General features: G+C 44.2%; 1 protein-coding gene across 1 annotated transcript; it reads left to right on the top strand.

The window, feature by feature from the left end:
• The first annotated feature begins 16349 nt into the window (after positions 1–16349).
• On the top strand, positions 16350–18254 carry LOC139104087 (uncharacterized protein PF3D7_1120600-like). Its single transcript, XM_070659306.1, has 5 exons — positions 16350–16523; positions 16686–16954; positions 17039–17150; positions 17286–17498; positions 17594–18254. The coding sequence occupies exons 1-5, from the start codon at positions 16449–16451 to the stop codon at positions 18014–18016; spliced, it is 1092 nt and encodes a 363-aa protein (XP_070515407.1). The 5' UTR covers positions 16350–16448; the 3' UTR covers positions 18017–18254.
• Positions 18255–22648: the final 4394 nt, after the last annotated feature.

Raw genomic sequence — 22648 nt, 5'->3', positions numbered from 1 at the left:
TAGTATTTTTAACATGCGATTGTAATATCGAAAGTACGTTTAATGATGCATTATTTACGCCAATGGCTGGTCGATCTCCCGCTTCATCCAAGACTTTCTCTCTCTTTCTTTCTTTCTTTTTCTGTCTATCGCGATGCCGGAGATGGTAGAAGGAGTGAGATAATGGAGAAAAAAAATAAAAAATAAAAAGAAAAGTATACGCTATCTTTCTTTTGTAGTCCACTCGGATGGTTCCCTTCTCCCCCACGGTATTCTTCGTCTACTCGAGTCCGAATGTAATAGCTCTGACATACACTTACTAACACACGTGCGCGTTCTCTCCATGCAACGCTCGGACGAAGCTGGAACGCGTCGGTGCGCCTACGAAAAGGGCCTGGGAAAATGACTGGATAATCGATGTATTACCACGGCTGCCTTCGACGCATCGCTCGGCACTATCTCGAGCGCGGGCGAGGTCAGAAGGTCGGCGCTATAAACCCACCAATGTTATTACAGGTGCATGTAAAGGTGCCGCGCTACGCTCTCGTCGGAGAGCGCGCAAGCGAGAGAGCCGAGAAAACCAGTCGAATCGTAACTCGTTTCGCCGGGCGAATCAAAACTTATTTTCCCCGAACGTAGCGCGCGATAATACACAACGCGCTTAATAAAGCAAGATGCTTTTTAATTTATCGCCCACAGAAATTATGCGACCACCTTGAGAAATCATTTTTATACGTAGCATATTTTTTTCTTTTTTCTTTTTCTTTTTTTTTTTTTTTTGTTAACGTGCCCAGCCATCGTAATTGTCAGAAAGAAATCTGGGCCACCACGGACCACGTCGTCCCTGTGGCCACTTATCTCCTAGAGGACGGAGGCTAAGTAGATGAGAAAGATCGCTAAACCCTCATCCGTCATCGGTCGCCCGTCCGCCAATCACGGGGCAACACCGGCGGTTTCCGTGAGTGCCATCGGCGTAATCATTTACTCTCCGCGTTGATTAATGGTAAATGCGGCGTGCATCTTGACGAGCTGAAACGCAACACCGGCCGCCACGTAGACAGGCGCTTTTTGTCCCCGTCGTGGGGTCTGACGGACGCGCGCCGTGTTCAGCGCGACAAAGACCGTAAGCGAGTTTATGTCGACCATCGTCTCAAAGCATTCTCGATGTTCATTCAGGAAAGTAAGATCATAAGTCTTGCGGATGTAGCGACTCGATATTCAGTCCTAGGACAACCGCGGTCCGCGTGTACGTTCCTTAATGGGAGTGAAGCGCGATAAATCGCTCGCTATTGTTCTCGGCCCGGCCGAGGGCACGTAAATTATTAGGATAATCAATATTGCTCCATCTTGGAATCTGATAATACGAGGGGAGAAAGGAAATTCTCAGCGAGAGAATTGGGAAACGTAATAAACGAATAGCGATGTGTCACCGATCTCTTATCGACACGTTACTCCGAGGATCTCGTTTTTACGCAACGAGGTGATTAATGACGTACAAGGTTGATATCACTTTAAAAAAAACTTCATTTTCCGTAAGCGATGTGCCTACGGCGCGCTTCGCTCATCGCTGCTGCAACGAACGTTAACGAGCGATGTGACGATAATCAATAACGGCATGCGGGCGCACCTCGCAATTTATTTGCAAGCGAACGCCATTTTTTACGATACGGTCAGTTTATGACGTGGCTTCCGTCATTGCAAAATATCGACGGTGTATTTCGGTGACAAACATCGAAGATGCGGCGTGAGAAAGAGAGAGAAAGAGAGACGCGCGCGGGAGAGAAAAAGAGAGAAAGAGGAAGAAGAGGGTCAACACCTATCAAGCGGAGATTTACGTAACGGCTCACGTACGCATCACCGAGTGTGCGTGTCAGTTTGCGTGCATCCGGACGTTTCACGTGTGGAGTCGTGGTTTTGGGCACCTGCTCCGTGGGCCGTGACCCCTTATGCGCGCACGAGAGAAGGAGTGAGCAGTGCCCACCTCGAGAAAAAGTCTTGCGGGACACGGAGGGAGGGAGGCGGAGGGAGATCAAGAGAGACGGCCGGCATCCTTCGCTGATTGACGAGCACCGGAGTCACTGAGATGCGCCCGAGAAGACGGAGCAATAAAGCACGTGCGCGCATAAACGCGAGAGAACGATCCCGGGAACGGAACACCTGCCTGTTCCGTTCGTGGATATGCTCAAAGAGAGCGGTCCTCGGGGGGGCATCGCGACCGTTGATACATATTCATTCCCGAGTGAGGAGCAGACCGAGGCAGACCGAGTTTCTTCTATCGGCGATGACGATTTGTACGAAGTAATAGAGATTGATTAGGTCGCCTTCCTTTGATTTCGACGCGCCGTAACTTCATGCGAGTACATTTCTTTTGCGATTTTAATTTTGCAAGCTGAAATTATTATCTCTTCTCTCTCTCCGTGCTTACTTGGACGCAAGTTGTCTAATGCGTTTCGTAATGCAGCCTCACTTTCTTCCCTCTCCTCTGCATTAAGGGAGTTAAATATGTAAAACGAATTACCCACTTCGATACGCGAGTCGAGTTATCCAATAATGATTTTCACGATTCACGCTCACTTATTAAAAATTGCCCGTTCCAAAATGGTTTCCCTGCGCGTCCACGTGCAATAAAAAAGCCCGCAACTGATGTATTCAGGTTATACGGTTAATAAATAAATAATAATCACTGGTAATGGATCCCACGTACGATTACCCGCGCAAATGCGAACTTAATGAATGCAAGCAGTGTGCCCGTGCATTATACATATAAATACCGCATCCTCGTGACTCTTGGCGTAACGAGTTCGCCGTATACGGGGTGTATTAAAACGTATAATTGTAAGATACTGTAAGAGTTTTTTTTTCTTTTTTTTTTTTTTTTACAGAAAAAAAATTATCGATATGAGATTTTCTTACGCGCATAAATTATTTATGGTCAATCATTCACGTGGTTTATCAATGTATATAAATAACTTTCTCTGTAATTACGAAGAAATTTATATTTTGCAGTCCGTGGTTATTCTCAAGTAAGTAAGATAAAATTTATCTTATCTTTTTTCATGTTAATGTAAAGGAATATATTACAGTAAGAGTTAAAGAACAAATTGCGTAATCGGTCAGATGATAAACGGCACTAGAGCGTACCTCGCGACCTAATTAGTTTTTGATTACTCGTATTTGACGAGCACACTATAAGTGCGCATTGATAGTCATACAGCTTGACATTAAATCGCGGTCGTGCGATCGTGATTGGGAGGGAAGAAAAAAAGAAAAAAAAAGAGAAAAAAAAAAGAGAGGAGAGTCACGCAACGCGACGCAGGTGCTCGCGAAGATTCAGAAGAGAGAGGCACGCGCAACGAGATCCATAGCGCGTGCGCGTGAAAGTTGTTCGCCAAGCCTTTTGGATCGGGTCGATTGCCCTCGCGATCCCCTTGCACATTCGACCGGCAATCGGAGCACCGAAGTAACGCAGACGTGCAAATGGACGCCGTTTAATTAGAATTAATGCGGCTGCCCGTCACTCGTTGCGAGCATCGCTCTTTCAAGAGTATCATCATAGTTGGGCAAAAAAATAGCATTTGCTCAGATCAGCCGGCGATCTCTCTTTACGATCGACGAGATTGAGTTAGGCCGATGCAAGAAAAAAAAAAAGAAAAAGAGCTTGCAAGAGAGTCAACGTCGAGGGCGATTAAAGGCCGGAATTTTTATTCCACCAATTTATCTCGCGATATATTATTTGTTTTAAATTTAATTGGCCCTCTATTTAAGGTATTAGCGTGAAATTTTAACCTTTTGAAAACGAATCGTTATATATGCTTTTAATTTATTTCGCAAGAATAATTAATTGCCGCGGAGCCAGGTTTTCACAATCATTAATACGAGTAAACCTGGTTTGGTTTGTTGGTGGCATTCTGCGCGGCGCGGCTGTAATTAATGAGAGCACTTATTAAACGTCGCCGTGTTAATGATCCTTACTTGTCACGCACACGGATAACGTATGAGATTTTGGACGATTACGTTCCGTTAAATTGAAATTCTGTCTGTTGGTGTGCCGTGATGCTTTCAAGTTGCGCGTCGCTATGCCGGACGATTTATATTAACGGACCGTTAATTAACGTCATCTCATTGAAACCGGTTCGTTCGTCGCCGTCACACAACGCGACCAGGTTTGCCGAGAATTTACATGTAATTATGTTAAAATATTGTGATTAAACGAGAGCATTATGTCGATATCGATACTTAAACCGCTACAACTTGCTACGGATGACTAAAACCATACGATAATAATTAATTATTGATTCGTCGCGCATAATCGATTGTGAAATAACTATCGGAAGAGGCTGCAGATTATTGGCATTCTATTAAATTTAAACAATTGTATAAAATTACTTTGATTAATAATATATCTTTAAAAATGTAAAAAGTAAAAAATAAAAACCTTCGGATGAATATACGTGTCTTCGTCGTACAAATAATTTGATAAAAAGTACAGCGAGAAGTTTCAACATGCAGGGAGCGAGGAAAACTGCAGCAAATTATGTTCTTACACGAGAATCGAAAGCGATCCTTTGATCACGCGGCCGAAATGTTTTTCATGATGCCCCCTTCCCTTGTCGTTCGTTTCGGCGCATCATTTGTAAGTGCGGCAATTTTGCTTTTTGCCGTGCTTCTCTTACCGCCGATAGTGCGATAGCCTCGCGAAGAAAAACCGACGGCCTGATTCAGCCTCATTAGGCAATTTAAGTAGACTTGACGAATGCACGCGATTTCGTTCGCAGAAAATTCGCCAGCGATTTATGTCGCGCACCGGCTTGTTCGCGATTTTCACCGCTTGCAAAAAGTCTCCTTAATCAAAGGGGCTCGGCTCATCCTATATTCGCAGTCTACCTCGCACGTAACGAAGAACAAAGTATCCTGAAACGCGCATACTGTCTCGATTAATTTTCTTGACGGGAGATTGCACGCCTCGCTCGTTCGTCAAGGTCTTAGTATTGTATTCCGCCGTTCCGCGTATTAAAAAAAAGATTTGATCCGATTGCGCGAGCTTGGTGGAAGACCTCGGAAGAGGCCCGAAATACCTCCGAGCCTAACCGGTTGCCTGTCGACGGGTCTGAATTGCCGGCTTCGGCTCTCCGGCCGGGGAACCATCAAAGGCAACATCTTGAAACCTCGTTCAAGCTAAGCGGTGCTCTTCGCAGCAACGGATAGGCACGATAATTATTCTGTAATTGAAACACGTAGACGCGCGTGCCAGCGAACAAGGTACGATGCGCCATTTAGTTATTACGCTTGCATGGTGTACGAGCAAGCGATTAGCTTTTGAAGTCACTTCGCCGTTTCGCGGATTCGCACGGGGATTTTAATGGAATCGCGTGGCTAACATAATTTCTTTTTTTTTTTTTTTTTTCTGTCAAAGAGATTGAAAGCACACGAGGCAAAAGTACGATTGCATTAATCAATAAATTAATTATCAAGATATGAAACTGAGTTTCGCCGGCGCCTTTATGGCAAGCAAAATAATTGTGGTTTACTTTTATTTTTATAACTTCGCCGCGTAATCGACAATTATTACTCGGGCATTTTTATAAATTAAACATTTAACGTAGCTTTCGTTTTTTTTTTAGTTGCCGCGTAACGACACCGGCGGGCATTCGCGGTGCATTTATGTAACGGGGCTGCCCTAACTAAGTAATTTCGGAATTCCGTAGACGTCAAATTGTCACTGAAACGGAATGTCGCCGGCTACGTCAGACATCTGCCGCGGCAATTGGCGTGTCACACCATAAATGCCAAGGTGGAGCATCGCGCTCGCAAAAGAAAAGCGCATCTTACGTTTCGCTGCCGTTGCACTCGATGAGCGAACTTTTTCGTCAAATGGGCGTGTGATCGTTTGTCGTGCCGAGATCTCTCCCAAAGAATTCGCCTCCGCGTCCGCGGCGTCGGCTTACCGTGAATTGCTTTTAAATACTATCTCCTCCCGCCGCTTTTTTCGCCACCGACTTAATTGCTTCATTCTTCTTTCATATGGCCTCGCATTCGTGCTTAATGGCTTACGGTTAACGCGCGCTTCTACTTCTTTCCGTAATAAAGGCATTGAATTATGGCGCGCTTAAATTAGTATAATTCGCAAATAACGCGAGATAAGGATATTGTGACTAAAAATTATTTATGAAAACGAGTTGCCGTTTTAATGTGACGCATCCTGCCTTTAAAAAGGGGATAACACGCGCTCGAGGCGAGGAATGAGTTCCGAGCTTTATAAGAGCACGTAAAGGAATCGCCATTATGCTAAGCGCATATTCCGAAGGTAGATGCCTCGGGGGCATAGGGCAGCGCGGTTCCCCGCGGCGTGCCGCAAATAAATTTTGCAAGTCCATAAATAATTAATAGATTCGTTACGTGGGCGTGTGTAAATCATCGACCGACATGAGATTCGCTCGCCTCGAGTCGACTTCGCCGCCCCGCTGAGCACGTCGGGAACAAATCATCGATTTTCGGCAGTAAAAGCTCGCTTTTTGACAGCGTATAATAAAAAATGTACGTAGTGACTCTCGGACGCGTCTCGGTTTCGCTTAAATTCGGCGAAAGGCGCTATTTTTTCTCGGAGATACGCGTTATAATTAATTATAATACTGCCCTCGAATAAATCGTACAGCGGTATTATTTTTCTCTGCTAGTGATAACTGTAGAATAAAATAATATGTGTAGAATTATTCTTTAACGTGGGTTCTAAATATGTGGGGAATAAGTACGTTCCATTGTACGCGCAGAGCTAGAGAATGGGCCATTGATGAACGCTCGAGAAATCTTTCTCTCGCCAAATAAAGAATCGTGGAATTTACAGGAGCATCCTCTTCTCTTGTGGGAGAAGCAGGTGCATGTATCCCTGCGGGGGCAGGTAATTTGCTCTCGATCTACTGCACGTTCGCAGGTCAGATTTTTTCGCGGTAAAAATAGTGGCATAATAGAAGTCTCGAGGGTCTTCTCTCCCCTCTGTTAGGAACTATGGTTTTCGGATTTGTGACCTATCATTATCTGGCGCGAACCGGAAGCTCGCTGCCAGCGGGGCCAGCCTGGCGGGCATCGAGATTCCGAGATCGTTGCGGTGACTTCGGAGGACTGATCGGGAAGATCGCTCGGAAATGACGGAAGCAGGTGATAAGGATGTTACGTTTTCGACGTAATGAGCAAATTAGCGCTGTTGGTGGCATCGAAGGAATTGGTTCGCAGCCAATTTCTTCTCTCAACAGTTTCCTATTTTTCTTTTTTTTTTTTTTTCTTAATATTTCTTTGTAGTTCTCGATCTATTGTCTCCGCCCGCAGACGAGTCCAGATGTTGTCGAGGATATAAAATATTAATTCGGATCACCGAATTGGCAGAAGTAAAGCAATTTCTTTTTTCTTTCTCTCTATGTAAAAAAATATTACGTGCTTCACATTTATCGGGGATTATTCTCTCCGCTACTCTTTTTCATTAATTTTATTTCTTAAAGCTAGACGTAAAGATTTTTGCTTTAGATCTGCCAATAGAATACCGCCACGTTAGCTGCACCTTTCCGTGTGGACTACGACATCTGGTCAACGAAAAAAGGATTCTAAATCTCCTGCGGCGAGGTTGAAAGTCCATTTCGCAAATTGGCGCCACACTCCTCGCTATCCTTGCCTTATGACGACTTCACGCCTGATTCCGTTAATTATTTTCGGCTTGCAAACACCTTACCGTTGCGCCGAGATTTCATGGGGACATATGGCGTCCGAGTCACGCAGTCCAGTCATTCCGGCTAATCTCGTTTCGAAACTTTGCCACGACTCCACCCTTTTACCGAAAAAGGGACGCGGAATCGGTGTGTTGAAGCTTTCGATGAATTCGACACGCGTTGCAGCCGCTAATTATCGGCAGAAGGCATTTTTTTGCCCTTCCCTGCTGGAGCTACGTTAATGAGAGGCCACGGTCAACTGGAAATAAACTAATTGGAGAAGGGCGCCTTCTAATCATCGTGTCTAACGGGGAACAGGCACCATAGGTGACGATCGGACGCCTTCAGAAGGCGTGCGCTTCGGATAATTAGTCTCTGATGGCGCAAGAATAATTACGCTTTCCACGTTTATCACCGAGCAGAACACGATTTCTTTAGACCTTACACGCTTCGCGACGAGAAATAATATAATTATAGTTAATTAATGTTATACGTGAACTACGAAATAGAGATTTCCGCGTAAACATATATATTAGCTGTACTGTTAAACTGTGGCGGTGCTCCAAAACAACGAGATACATTTTCAAGGTTTCTGTGTTAGTTTCCGAAGCAGTTCTCGCGCTAAAATCCAGAGTCGAACGAGAAAGAGAGAGAGAGAGAGAGAGAGAGATGATGTTCCGGCAAATCCGGCTGAGGCCCGACGGTATACTTATAAGGACGCGAATCGTTGTTAAAACGAGATAGACTTATCTCCCGACGGATTACTCTCTCGCATTGTCCCGCCAACGGACAACGCCGTATTCGCAGCAACTCTGTGCGCGAATTAGAGTGAATCCTTTCTCCAAATGTCCGCTCTAATTCGGTACGGGCAGTTCGCAATGAGACACTCTGCGGGAAACCATTCACCGGCGACGGCATAAAGAAACGAGTTCGAAATGAGCTTCAGAGATTATCTGGCTCGCTGCTGCTCGCATCAAAAATGAGCGCAGTCGAGCATATTTTGTCAGCGCGTCAATATTTCTGTCATAATATATGCGCGTGTCAAAAAATATCAAGCAAGCAAAACTTTCGCTTTATATCTTTTTTTTTTTTTTCTTTATAAATATATTTAATAATTTTTATATTAATATTAAAATTGTAAAATATTAATTAAAAAAAGAAGAAAAAATTCTTTTCACGAATAATAAATTTTTAAGATGTGATACTCCTTGACGAGGAGACTCGATAAAGTTATTTGATCGAACGGATTGTGCGAAAGGTCGAACCGCGATTTCGATAAAGATTTTCGAAGTCATTGTTATATCCGTTTCTCCGAGTCTCACAATCAAACCGCAAGATCGTCATAGTTCTACGAAATCATGCCTCAGCTCGAGGCCGCGCCGCGCGCTCGATCCCTAAAAAGAACCTAAAAATATCCAATTGCAAATCAAATAAGAAGCACGGTCTAATCTTCCACCTTGAAATCGCGCTGCCGCAATCTCATTTTTAATCAAGCCCCGGTCGCGCTCCTCGCAGATAGAGAACCTCCTCCGCGTATATCGAACGGCAGATGATCCTACCTTCCCTCGATAGAGGTCCATTGTATCCGAAATTGGCTTTTTATGGCGGTTGAATATAACATCAAGGTTGTTTGCAATATTTTTTCTGCCAATCGGTAGCACGGTAGCGTGCCCGCACCCGGGAGAGAAATTGGTTTTTGCATATCGCAATCACGCCGACGCTTCTGATTGACTACTTGATAAACCGGGCCATTACTCATTTCGGCGTAATAAGCGACGGGGGAAGGGGGCCTCGATTAACAGGCGCCACTTTGCGCATAAAATTTCAATTTAACGCGCCGTTGTTCGCCCGCTTGTGCAATTTCTATCAACGTAAACTTGCCGAAAACTGAAAAATCACGTCGACGTTGTTTCCTCGCGCGCAGATCCTCCACGGGAATTTTCCTCTTTTATCCGGCCGATTCGCAGAAGGAGATGTCCAAGTTTTTGAGAATAACGCGACGCTTGTTATTACGGCATTTACGGATATCGGATGTCCTTTTGGTGCCTCCGATGCATCGAGCCGCGCGCTCTTTCTCTCTCTCTATCTCTTTCTTTCCACCGTTCGCATAATGCGCGACCCGTGAGCGAGGAAAAATCGAGTCCTTGTGCACAATGCGCTGAAGCGCAGGCTGCAGTTCCGCCCACTTCCGGGCCTTGAATGCATTCTCGACTCGTCTAACTACCCTTAGCAGTTAAGCCACGTGAAACGCGGAGACGTGTCCTTTTGCCGGTACAATTTTTTTTTTTTTTTTTCTTTCCTTCCCTCTTTCAAGCCCGGTAAAATTGTTCATCGCGCAGTGTACGATTACCACGATGCTCAAAGCCGTGTATTTTCGTAACGCGGACCGTCTCGAAAATGTCACGCGGAGTATATTATACCGATCGCACGCGGGCGATAGTAAATTTTCCCCCGGGACCATTATGCAAATCTCTCGCTTTGTCTCGGATCGGGCCGGGCGGGTTTTTACGTCGCGACTGCTCTCGCTCCGCTTTCCGCGAGTTTCTCCGCGTTTGCGGGTATAAACTTGGCGCTTTATAGCGCGCTTAAGCGTATTGCTGAGAGCTTCTTCCCGCCCACTGACGCCCACGAATCCACGCGGGCGGAAAGCAAGTGAAACGTTTTTCTACCCCTGCGCGATCTTCTCTATTCGAGGGTTTTTATTACGGTTATTCGACCGGATCGCGGCCGCGCTCTCTCGGCCGAGGCGGCGGGGCACACCCCGTGACACCCACTTCCCTTCCAGCTTGGATATGGGACACCGCGGACCGTAAGAAGTCAAACGGACGTATTATTTTCTGGAAAGGACACACGAGACCCTTACGTCGTGGCAAACACGTGCGGGCGTGCGAGTAAAGCAAAACGGCGAGCGGTGCAGCCTACGGCGTCATTCTCGAAAATTATGCCCGCGATAACAGAGTGTGAACAAGCGATAACTATGACGTCGCTTCAAGTGCACGCAAGCAGCACGATCGAGGCCACAAAGCCGCTCTCGGCTTACAAAGGCCATGCTTCATCGCCATGCAAATTTGAATTATAATTACCATCGTTACTGGAAGCTGAATAACTTCGCTAACTATAGCTAGCGAAATATCTCCTACGTTAACTATAATTTATTTTGCTCTCGGCGCGTATCAAGAGAGCATATAACTGACTACGTAATTTCATGTAAATTACAAAGTGCTCCTTTTTAATTCTGTCGTACATTTTTTTTTTCTTTTTTTTTTCTTTCTTTTTTATCCTTTAATCGACACCGTTTATTATTAATATTGTGTTTTATTTCAGTCCGTTTATCATTCGGAATATTTTTATTTCAATGTTCCTAGTTGTTCTTTAATCGGCCGCGATTAAATTGTGAAATATTTACGCGATATCGCATAATTTTATTTACTTAAACGCGTATTTAAATTGTCCGTTCAATTTAGACAACGGCGTATTCAACGTATATTGCAATTTGCGCGATATTCGAGATATCCGCGAGCGATATGCCAGTTTCATTTACCTCGCACACTTTGCTCCGGCGCTTTGCTATTTGCGATTCCGTTTTATTGCTTGATCCGCCATAAACGAGAACGGCACAGTACCTCGTAAAAGATACGAGTCGCACATCTATGGAAACTACGCGCGCCCCGTGCTCGGACAAATCATTCGGAACCAGAACCGCTTTACAACATCACGGAATCGCTCCGAAATTGGCCGTATACTCGTCAAACGAGATTCTATAACGGCAACGTAATCACGCCAATCGCGAGAGTACGCCTAATGGCGATGCCGGGCTCACAATTAGCGGCTTATTCCGAAACGGAAGACGTGCCCGCGCTCGTTCGATAAACTCGGTGGTATAAATGTACGACTCGAGCGTTTCTCGATATCACTTTATACCGCGATAGAAACATCCGCGAGATATGTAAATCGCGAATTGTAAACGTCGACGCGAAAAAATATCGTCAGGGCGAACGCGCGCGGACATCGGATAATTGTCTCGGCGGCGATAGGGCTCGTTTAAATTGTCGCCGGTCCCCGGTGTCAAACTATCGACCGAAATACGCCGGGGTGCCAGGTGGGCCAAGCCGCAAGTGCTGCTTCAACATTTTTAATGAACCACCAGCGGTGATCTGGACAGTGTCTCTGTTGGCGACAGTTGGCGTCCTTTGTACATCGGACGAAGCGGGAGAAACTACGAGCGGAAACTTTCCAGCGGTGGCGGTTTCGAGACCCGTTTCCAACTAACCGGCGGACTTCTGGACGGCAAGTGGAGACTTGTAAGGGGACACCGAGCCAACGGGATCGACAACAAACAGGAACTGCAAAGGGCGGGTACGGTTATCGGGTTACCGGCGCAATTTAGCCTGATACGGCTGATTCATTGGCGGAAGTCGATTAGTCTCGACCTTCGTATCATAATTACGAAAGTCGCGGCGCAACGACAGATGTCCCGATTTTTACGTCACCGAGCTCGTGAATATACCGGCTTCGCGCCGCAGTTGGCGGAAGGAATAAAGTATTTACGTTCGAAGATTTGAGCCGCCCTGCCTCGTTTCGCCCGGCGATTTTCGTACAGCCTATAATTCGGTATCGGTCCCGCCGCGGGGATTTGCACGGGATTCCGGAATTATCCCGGTGGCTAAAGAGGGATGATCCTAAGTAAACACGCGCGCAGCCACACGACTCACGTCCCCACCACGGCGCGATGAAGTTTCTTCGTGCCCGCACAATTCCTCGGATGCAACCCCTAAGTGAACGGAGGGAGAGAGGGAGGGAGGGAGTCGACAATGACCGGTGGTATTGTGAGGGGCCGGCAGATCGGTCCTTCGATTTGCAGAAAGAAGAATAAGAATTCGTGTATAAGAGTGGAAAAGGTGTTACCTCTGAGCGGCCTCCTGCGCACCGAACACGTTTCTTTACATGAGACGTGTTATGTCACGAACTGTCTCTTTTAAGACCTACCGACAAGTCCCCGGACGACGAAAACGGAGCAGCGACGGTCGCAGCTTGCCGTTGGAGATGATGGATGAGACAAATCGGCCGCGACGAGAAGCGTATAATATTTCGTGCTCGAGACTCGCGAGATTATTGATTTAAAATTCGTTCGCTTTTATTACTTTGTTTTAATATGTATAACGAATGCAAGAGTATAAAATTATTATTAACTTTAATATTAATTTTAGTTTAATTTTAATTTTAATTTTTTTTTATTTTTTATATTATTATGTGATATGTAAATAATGTACGCTCATATAATTTAAGTGAAATTGGCTTTAATACTATCGAAGGTTACTTTCTATCTCGGCGCAGCTGATGCACTCTAATGCACTCAAGGTGAATGTGGTTTGTGGTTAGAAGAATCACTTGCTCTCGATACAACATTGTATCCTCCGTCGTAAACGATAATAGCGACAATCTACGCGCCATAACGGACGCTCATCATTATCTCGAAATTGCAGTTCTCACTCGCAAACGTGACCGATTGTGTGCACAAAAACCGCTAAGCGCATTGTTTTACGTTCTTTATTCGGGCGAGCTATGTTCTCATTGTGTACCTACGTTCGATCGGAAGGCACGCGAATACGTAAAAATAAAAATGGGTTAAACTCAAATATATCGGCCACATGTAGCGCTATTATATTAAATTGAATTCTATGAATTTCCTAATTTCCCTCGTAAGAGTGAAACGAGCCGTTTCAAAAATCGCGTCTCGCGGTCAGCGGGATACTAAGCTGCGATTTTTTGCGATCACGCGATCCGAGATTCTTGCGCGTCTTGATTCTTCGAGTGTGCTCGGAGAGCCGGCGAATACGTTTAAAAGAGGATCAGGTAAGACCAGTTAGGAACGTAGAAACGACACGCGGCTCATCGGGAATCACAGCGAGAGAACATTCGTCATTATTACCATTGACCGTTGGTCCCTAAGGTCTACCCATTCGGGTTCCACAGGAAGTAGGCCGGTCGGATCAAGGATCAAGCTGCCCTTTTCCATTTTGAGGCGGCCTATTCAGGTGTAATGGTCAGTTAAAGACTATCCAAACAGAGGATACCACCGGTTCTTTCGATGAACTTCCGAGTCTTCCTTTTTTCTCATGACCGAGTGTCTTCGGCTCGAAATCTTTCGCTCGAAAAATCGAATTCTTTGTTCGCATATTGAAGAGCGGTCGAATTAGTTAACTTTTAATGTCATAAATTGAAAAAAAAATATATATATATATATTTATATATAATTTATTACATTCAGCACCTGCTTCTTTTTTCTTATAATTTTTCTATTAATTTCTCTTTATTATGTAAACTGTTACCATTAATATTCTAAACGTTTGCGATGAAAAGAATATTTATTTTCGATTGCATAAATTTATCCGCGCAAATTCGCGAATAGATCTACGCGAATAACTGAGACAAGCCCACCCGCGGTTGCCTAAATAGAGGAATCATCTCAAGTATATTTATCCACGTGATCGTCGAATAACAAACGTCGAAATCCTTAAATCCTAAATCAACCTGGCACGAGTTGAAACCGAAAGCAGACTGCAAACAAACGGCGGCAGTCGAACCGTGGAGGACTCGTCCAATGTGGCGAAAGTCAAATATTAGGTCACGAAATAAGACGTGCTTAGTTCGGTCGAGTTAAACGATTTTCACGATGATGTTTTAAGCAATTTTCGGTATTATATAATTACGATTTTTTTTTTCTTTAATTTATATCAAACGGCGGTGAGAGATTTTTCTGTATTTAATTATTCTTTTGAAATGGCACGTAATAAAATTGCTGCGACGAAAGGAAAATGTTAGCGGTGGTACGCGATGTATTCATTCATTATCATTGAAGTACCTGCGTGTGCGATAACGTCGCGATTCGATTCGCCGCACGAAATCTTTCTTCATCGAGGTCGTAAAAAAATGCTTTTCGCGTGGCTCTTGACTCGCTTCTTATCTGAGCACGAAATGTCTGCGCCAAGGCGGTAGCGGGCAGCGACGAAGAGCGGAAAACGAAGAAACTGAAGACAAGACAATGACCGCTGTTCAAACATGTTCGGACTTCAAACGACCGCCGGCGTATCTCGCGTGGGATGCGCGGCTGCACGTGCATTAGCGGCTCGCAGCGGCGAAGGAAAGTGCGCCTTCAAAGTGTCGTGGTATCCCTACTAGTTCGGCCGAGGAACATCCGGCATCGGGGATAATAAATATTTGAGAAGGACGTTACGGAACGATGCAGATGCGACGAACCCTTTCATTTGTAAGGACACGTCGAAATTAGTATATCGGAAGCAACGACTGGAGAATGGAAAGAGAAGAGTATTTTGCTAGGATCAAACCACAGCGCGAACGTCTAAACACCGGCCTTGCAAGCTGCGCTTTTAACCCTAACATATAAGATCGTATGTCTGCAGTTTACTTAAAAAGATTTCCTTAAATTAGTCTTCGTATAAATTTATACTTAATTTTTTTTCTCTCTCTGTTATACACATCGACTTTTTCCCTAATTTATTAAAAAAAACCATGCGAATCTGTATGAGCTTCAGCGGAGTTGTATGTAATAAACGACGCCGAGAACTTGCGTAAAATTAGATTTATAATGATTACTTAATTTTTTAAGTAAAAAAAAGACTTGAAACTTCCTTCAAGAACTCTAAATTTCCCTTTCAACAATCGCGACGACTTTTATTAATCACGAACTCACCGTCTCCCGCTGGAATGTACCGCACGCGCTCACGGCGAGCAGCTGGCTCGATGTCGAACACTTTGTTGGATTTTATCGCCCGTACAACTTTATTTTTAAGTCGCCCGAGAAGAGTGGCGACGCGCGTATCTGCATACGCCGAAGCTTCATATACCGAGTTGACTGACGAGCGCCGCCCTCCCCTAATCGTTCGATCGCCAAAAAATTTACCAAAAAAAAAAAAAAGGCGCCGCCACGCCGTACGCGAAGGCGACAGGGGACGGTGAAGAGAAAGGGACCAGGTTACAGTGAAGGAGTCCCAAGGAACAAACTGAGACGAAACTCTCCCTCCGTACCCGGGCACCGCCCTTGCACTCCACCCATCCATCTCCGGTGTGCATATATTTTTGGGCGGCTAGTTTTTCCCCCGAGGGAGATTTATCATGTCCCTACGCCTCTTCTCTCGCGGGCTGCTCCATCAGTGCCCGACGTGTGGCAGGGAATAATTGGCAGAGCGGAGGAGTGGCCACATCGTACTTCAGAAACTACTTCGGAGGATGGCTCGTGGGAGCAGAGTAGCTGAGTTGCGAAGAAGACGATCAGTCTCGCAAATACAGATAAAGTAACTTGCGTGAAGTCCGAAATTGCACGTTTGATCACTTAATATTCGCGAGTCATTAACGCGAGTAAATTTTTAAGCAAACTTTCATGCAGGTATTATTGTAATTAATACAAAAAAAAAGAAGAAAAAAATTATACATTCTTTTAAATAAACGAATTAATTTCTTTAATTGTTAAAGGAGAAAGAATTGTAACAAGACTATTTAAAAGACACGATTGTCGTAAAAGAATTGAAGAGATCCAGATATCGAAATGTCTATTTTTTTTCAAAAATATTATCTATTACTTTGTTCCATCGAAACGCGTTGAACGCGGTAAGAAAATTTATAACATAGCATTACCGACATACGAAGAATATAAATATCGCGAGGGCATTGCAAAGTCGCAGTCGTTCGAAATTAGTTTGCCTGAGTATATCATCCAGAATATACATATTATCCGCGTCGTGTCGTACAAGACCGAAAATGAGTATATTAAAATTTGCAGAAGACTTGACGCGCTTAATTATTCTCTACACGAAAACTCCTGTATTCATGAACGTAAGTATTGGTTTAATTATAAAAGACAATTATTATTTTAAAGTAAAATCGGTAGCGTTTATAAAAATTATTCCGTTTGCACGTAGGTACGCATATATGTACGAGTTGTCGCACGTATAACGGAAACTTTTATATAATTTGTATTCGTTACATATATTTTAGAATAATTCGTCGGATGCTAGCAATCCTTTAACTTCGGAGCAAATAGTTTTCGCTACACGTCATGTGCTTAACACGTTTGAGATGAAGGGGTTCGACGACGTTATAACGAAAAAGGAAGTATCCAATAATACTTTAGAGAACATTAACAACGGCAATCTGTTAGAACTATCTAATGTAAATTTGTTAAATTTATCCTCGGAAAATGCCTCAAGCGAACGAGGAGAAGCTTCAGATACAACCGTGGAATGTAAATCGAACAGTGAAAACAGGTACGTGTTTTATTTCAATAATTTAGAATGTAATAACGATCGTTTATTAATGTATTCTTATTAAGACACCAATTTTGTATTTAGATCTCAAACGGACAAACTTGTATCTATTGATGACTCTTTTGTTTCCGATACTTCGCAAAACACTAAAGCGGAACAAGAGAATATTTTCTTTAGTTTGCCAAACGACAATGTGGTAAATTTCGTTATTTTTAAAATTATTATTTTTTATCGTTAATTAAATAATGTATAGTTAGCAAATTAATTCTGATTTTAATAAAATTATTATTTTTTTTAATTATTAATTTAAATTTATTATTTATGTATACAGTTTGGGTCGCTGCCGAATCCTGTGATTTGCATTAACAACTTTAACAGATCTGATACGTTTGTTCGCGAAGAAAAGCAAAGGAATGAAGTAAACCAAGATGCTTTCGAAAATTCTACAAATGTTGAAAATTTGTCGAACAAACTTTTTCTATCGTCAGTGAACGAAATACGAAAGTGCATTTCGGATATCATAGCGAAGATAAATAATTTAGAGGTACAACTTTAAGATGTCTGTCGAATAATCCGCTATTAATACAAATCGTGATGAAATGCAATGAAATATTATACTTGTATCTATTTATTTTGCAGCTATCATTTCTGCATTCAACAGCGTGGCAAAATAAAGGTACGACACAAGTTTCGAAGTGGCCTTTGAAAAATATTAGCGCGAGTTCCTATCGCACTTCAACTACGAGCAAAAAAATACCAATTAATATTCGCAAGTCGAATTCCACCTCCATTGCAAATGGAACATCTAATATGCTCGGAATCCAAAGCGAAAATGTTATTAAGAGACGTAAGAGTACTGGCGGAATTGAAATTAACAATACGCCTGTTAAAAAATTCTGCGAGTCCAAAGCGGATCATTCAAATACGACTTTATCAAGTATAAAGACTGTGTCGCCAATTGCATCTCCTACATTCAAACCAAAGATTGCAAAGAATCCGAAATACGCGCATATTCAGAGCACTATACCAAAACCCATAAACGCAAAGAAAAAACAATTATAGTCTGCAAAAGCGAAATAATTGCGAAAATAATAATATATTTATATTAATTAATTTTTGAGTGAAACATATATTTATTAACTAACAAATTTAATTTTTATTTTACTTGAGAAACTCGAAGAAATGTTATAATTTTATATTCGTGTTTTACGTTAGAAAAAGACTTATCGAAAATGTTTTAAATATGTCGAAATGCTTTTGCGTTTGTAAGGAGTTATTTTGATAAAAAAAAAAAGAATCAATTAAAGCTTTTTAATTAAAATACAAAATTAATTTAATTCAATACTTCCTTTCTTTCGTCTGGGAGTGGGTTAATACGAACTCTCCCTTACGCTTTCCGCCGTGCTAGACGAAGATACGAAAATAACTATTAGTATTCCGGTCTTTAATTATAAAAATCGTGTAGGCGGTCCTTTGGCACCGCGAGCCTTCATCAATCATACGTCAATCCACGTCCACGGGAACGATTCTTCTAGATTACACGATCTTTGCCCTTGAAAGGCAGACCTTCGTTACTAGGAAGCAGGTAATCTCGAAGCTCGTAATTAGCGCTCGTCGGGTGAGGACTATATCTCGCTGCATTCGCGACGGCGCTCGTCCGCTACGTTAACGTAGAAACCGCGTAATTCCATATATTATTTTATTTTAATGAATTCATTTCCATCAGAAATCCATTCCGCCGTCATCCGTCTCACGGGTGGACGGCGTCCGCGGGCTGCGGTAGCAAACTGCACGCATCTGTCCTTAAGTGCACTCTCGGCGAAACGCTCTTCGGATTAAAAAGTGTTTCACTTGTTGACGTGTCAGCCGAGCCACTCACCGACGGGACGCCGAGGAGCGGTCCCATCAGCGACAGCGATTAGCCCCACGATTCGCCTTAATAGCTGCCCGATCGTCCGTTCGCTTCCATCCGTTTCTCTTTTCGACGTTATTAAGTAGGCGCGAAAATGCAAAGTGAAACGGGACCATAGAAGGGGAGAGAACGACACCGTCGATCCTCCGCCTCGTCCTCGTCACGATATAATCGTGAGTCGCGCGACGTATTTCTTTTTTCTTCTCTCTCTTTTTTTTTTTCTCTTTTTTTATTTCTCAATTTTTATGACGCCGTTTCTCGGAGTTTTATCACGGCGTATTAATGGGAGAAAATTACGGGCGGGCGAAAATTACATTTACAAGCGCTCGTTAGAACTTTCGTACGGCAACGGACAGATAATCACGCGTCATCGGTCAATAAATTAACTCGGTAAATAAAGAAGCGCGATTTAAACTCCGGCTTCGTATTTAACGACGAAGCTGCAGCAGCGTACGTCGATGCATTCCCGACGGTAACGATGATGATTCGGCTTCACGAGCGTCCAGCGCGGTATACATATACTTAAAACGTTAAAAATGTACCGCGAGTCGTGAGAGCAATGCATTTTAAAGTTGAGCGAAACGAAAAAAAATTGATTAATGCGATTTCATTAATAATACATACGTCGTCGGTGCAATCTTTATTATCGCGATTCAAGAGCCGATATGGCCATGACCGTGGGCACAGCTGCCACTTTGCCGAGAAACGAATTTGACGCTGCACCCTTCACCTTTTTGTCTCATCGAATCACTTCCTGGCTCCCTCTCGTTCTTTCGTTCTGCCGCGGCCCGAAACGAGCCCATCTTTAGGCCGCGCGTTCGTAGACGTGCGCGCGTGTGTGCCGTGCACGTGCATACGCGCGAAGGCGAAGGACGTTTCTGCGGACAAACCGATTTGCCGTGCAAAAACAGATCGCATCTTTTTAAAACATACTTGAGGCCCGAAGAAGCGTCCGCAATTTCCGCCTGATGGTCCACAGGTGCGCGCGGGCGCGCGTGTGCGTGCGCGCCCTTTTGTCGGCGCGTCGCGCTAACAACGAGCCCACCTTCCGCGCCGCGCGGTCACGCAATGACAAATCCCTATAAATCATAAAACAAACCACGCGTTTAGCCCTCCGCGCCGTAGCGTAACGCGGCCGAAAAATTCCCTCCCGTCCGCAGAGCAAATTACTCTTTTTTCGACGATGCTGCTTCGATGCACTTGAATTTATAGGGTGCACGGTGTAAAAAAAAAAAAGAAAAAGAAAAAGAAAAAAAAATGTACTCCTTGACTAAACTGTGGAGAATGCGAAAGCAGGGTATTTAAGCCTCGTGATGTTTCCTCGGCACGAAACGATTGTTTCAAGTTAAAGAAGCTCTTTCATTTCAAGTCGTCGAGATGTACAAAGACGTCGCGCGAGATTAAAGCTGAGATTACTTACACGCGTAAATGACTTCCGCGGATTAATTACGATTTCCGTGAATCGACAAAATAAATCGGACCCTCGCTTGAACGATCGTTTTCCCGGAGATTAAGTTCGCCCTTTTATTCGCGTCATCGCCGGCCCTTAAATAAAGCTGTCACACCGCCTCGGATGAATCGCATCTCCGTTGCGGAAAGTGCGCAATGAGGCCGGGCAGCGCACGCGGCGGTTACGAGCGCGTAATCGCGCGTGCACGCGGAGTCATTCATGCCGACCGACTTCGGCGCCGGCGGAGGCGCGGATCCGCAATTTCGCGCACTCTCGTTTGAAAACCGGCCGTCCCGACACCTGTTGTCGAAGTATACGCTTGATGATTCCCTATGCTAAGCTCGCGACGTGGCAAAAAGTCGGCCAGTCGGCTCGTTGCGGACCCTCGGGGGGCGATCGGAAGCGGCACGGGGCGAGCGAAAAGACGGGGGAGGGGGGAGGGAGGAAAGGGGAGCCCAGACTATGGGCGTTCTTTTCTCCACCTCGTTGGGGCCCTGCTCGATTCTACGTGTCCGTAAAAGTATCGACTTGAAGGGACAGGAAAGAGAGGGGGGGGGGAGGACTGAAGAGAGAGGGAGGGGATGATTACGCGCGTCTTTTTAACACAAAAGGCTCGAAAACCAACACCGAAATACGACGAGCAGCGGCGCGCCCTGTAATCGACGACGTCCCAGACCGGGCTCTCCCTTCGTGATGAGACAACCATTTTCAAAATTGCGATAGTCGCCTCGCAAATAAGGCGGGAGATGGGCACCGCAGCCGGACGTTGTAGCTAACCGAGAGCCTTTCGTAGCCGAGTTATTATTTGTTTTTGCCCCGGGGGACCATCACGGTGCTTATCGAGTCACCGTTTGCCTCAGCTGCAACGGAATGTTACGCCCAGTTTCGAAAAAAGGCAAAAAAAAAAAAAAAAAAGAGTGTCCGTCTTCTTCGACAACATACTTGCGGAGGAGTTGCAATTTTTTTTTCGCCAGTGTATGATAATACATCTTTTCAAACGTATTGATTGACACATCTATTAAAGCCATTTTTTACATTTTTCACGTTAAAGTCATTTCGAGGAAGATGATCTCGCTCTCTGTCATTGTGTTCCACATACGTGTTCGAGAATCTGTTATACCGTCGAGAATTGTGGAGCAGAGATTGCGAAAGAAGACACGGCATTCCTCAATGACCGAGATGCGTTAAGCAAGTTTTGTGATTCCACGGGCTTGATCAGAACCGCTAGTTACGATCGCGCAAACTGCACTAGAGCGGTACGAGAAAAAAAAAAAATGACGTAGGCGCGAATCGAGCAAATTGGCGAGGAAACCATTCGGGACCTGGATTCGGCTGCAATCTCAGCTCCGGGGCATTGGCGGCTCACGGGCGATAATTGATATCACCTGCCATGTAAATATCGGGTATCGTCGTTTGCCGAACCTGTCGACGGAAAAAGGGAGCCGGGGCGAAAGGAACTGCCGAACGCAACCGCCGGTGAGATAATTACGTGTTGGTTTTAGAAAAGGGGGAAGCACCGGTTAATTCCACGCTTCGTGGTCCGCGCAAAAAGCTGCCTGCGGCCACGAGTTTCTCTGCTCAAATTAGGCGACGCGCTGTGTGAGAACTTTAGCTAGAACCCCAGAACCAGATCGAATTCTAGCCTCCGAGAAGTGTCGGTATTGTAAAAAGATACAGAACGATTTCGGGGAACGGATAGAAACTGTCGAGCTAAAAGCAAATTGTTTCTATTCTTTTTTTTCTAATTTTACGCAATGTAATTACGCAATATATATTTTTTTAATGATACATATTTTAAAATATTAAAATTTACTTATCTTTTTTTCGCTTTAAGTTTTTATTAATTTCGTTTTTTATTTAATGTTGTTTTATCTATTAAAATCATCTTGATCTCATAATTGTGCAGTTTCGCCGATCTTAAACTCACGACTAAGCTAATGATTTGTGTGCGTCGGATCGATAAAGAATAGTTTACGAATGTCTATCGTTTTGCGTTTCGATGATCCTACGTTTCGCATAACGCCTTGCCCGTGAGCCGCTTAGCACCTTGAACGCCATACGGTTTAAGACAGTTCGCGTATCTCGATCTCGCTCTCAACACCTTTCTTATCGATGATTCCTTTTATGCTCCCGTAATGACACGCTTCCCTGGCATGCTTGTGGCGGCGGGTGAAGTTAAAAAATAAATAGAAAGGAAGCGCGACGTTTGTTTAGCAACACGATAGTTTCAACAGGGAGTGGAAGGCAGACAGGTCTGGTATTACAGGTCCTTTTGCTTTTTATTCTGAACATTAAGAAAAGTGAATAAAGACTAATATATTTTTGATATTCC

This window comes from Cardiocondyla obscurior, linkage group LG07 (assembly GCF_019399895.1).
Source record: "Cardiocondyla obscurior isolate alpha-2009 linkage group LG07, Cobs3.1, whole genome shotgun sequence".
In the NCBI taxonomy this organism is placed as follows: domain Eukaryota; kingdom Metazoa; phylum Arthropoda; class Insecta; order Hymenoptera; family Formicidae; genus Cardiocondyla; species Cardiocondyla obscurior.
This window is presented reverse-complemented; position numbering and strand designations above follow the sequence as displayed.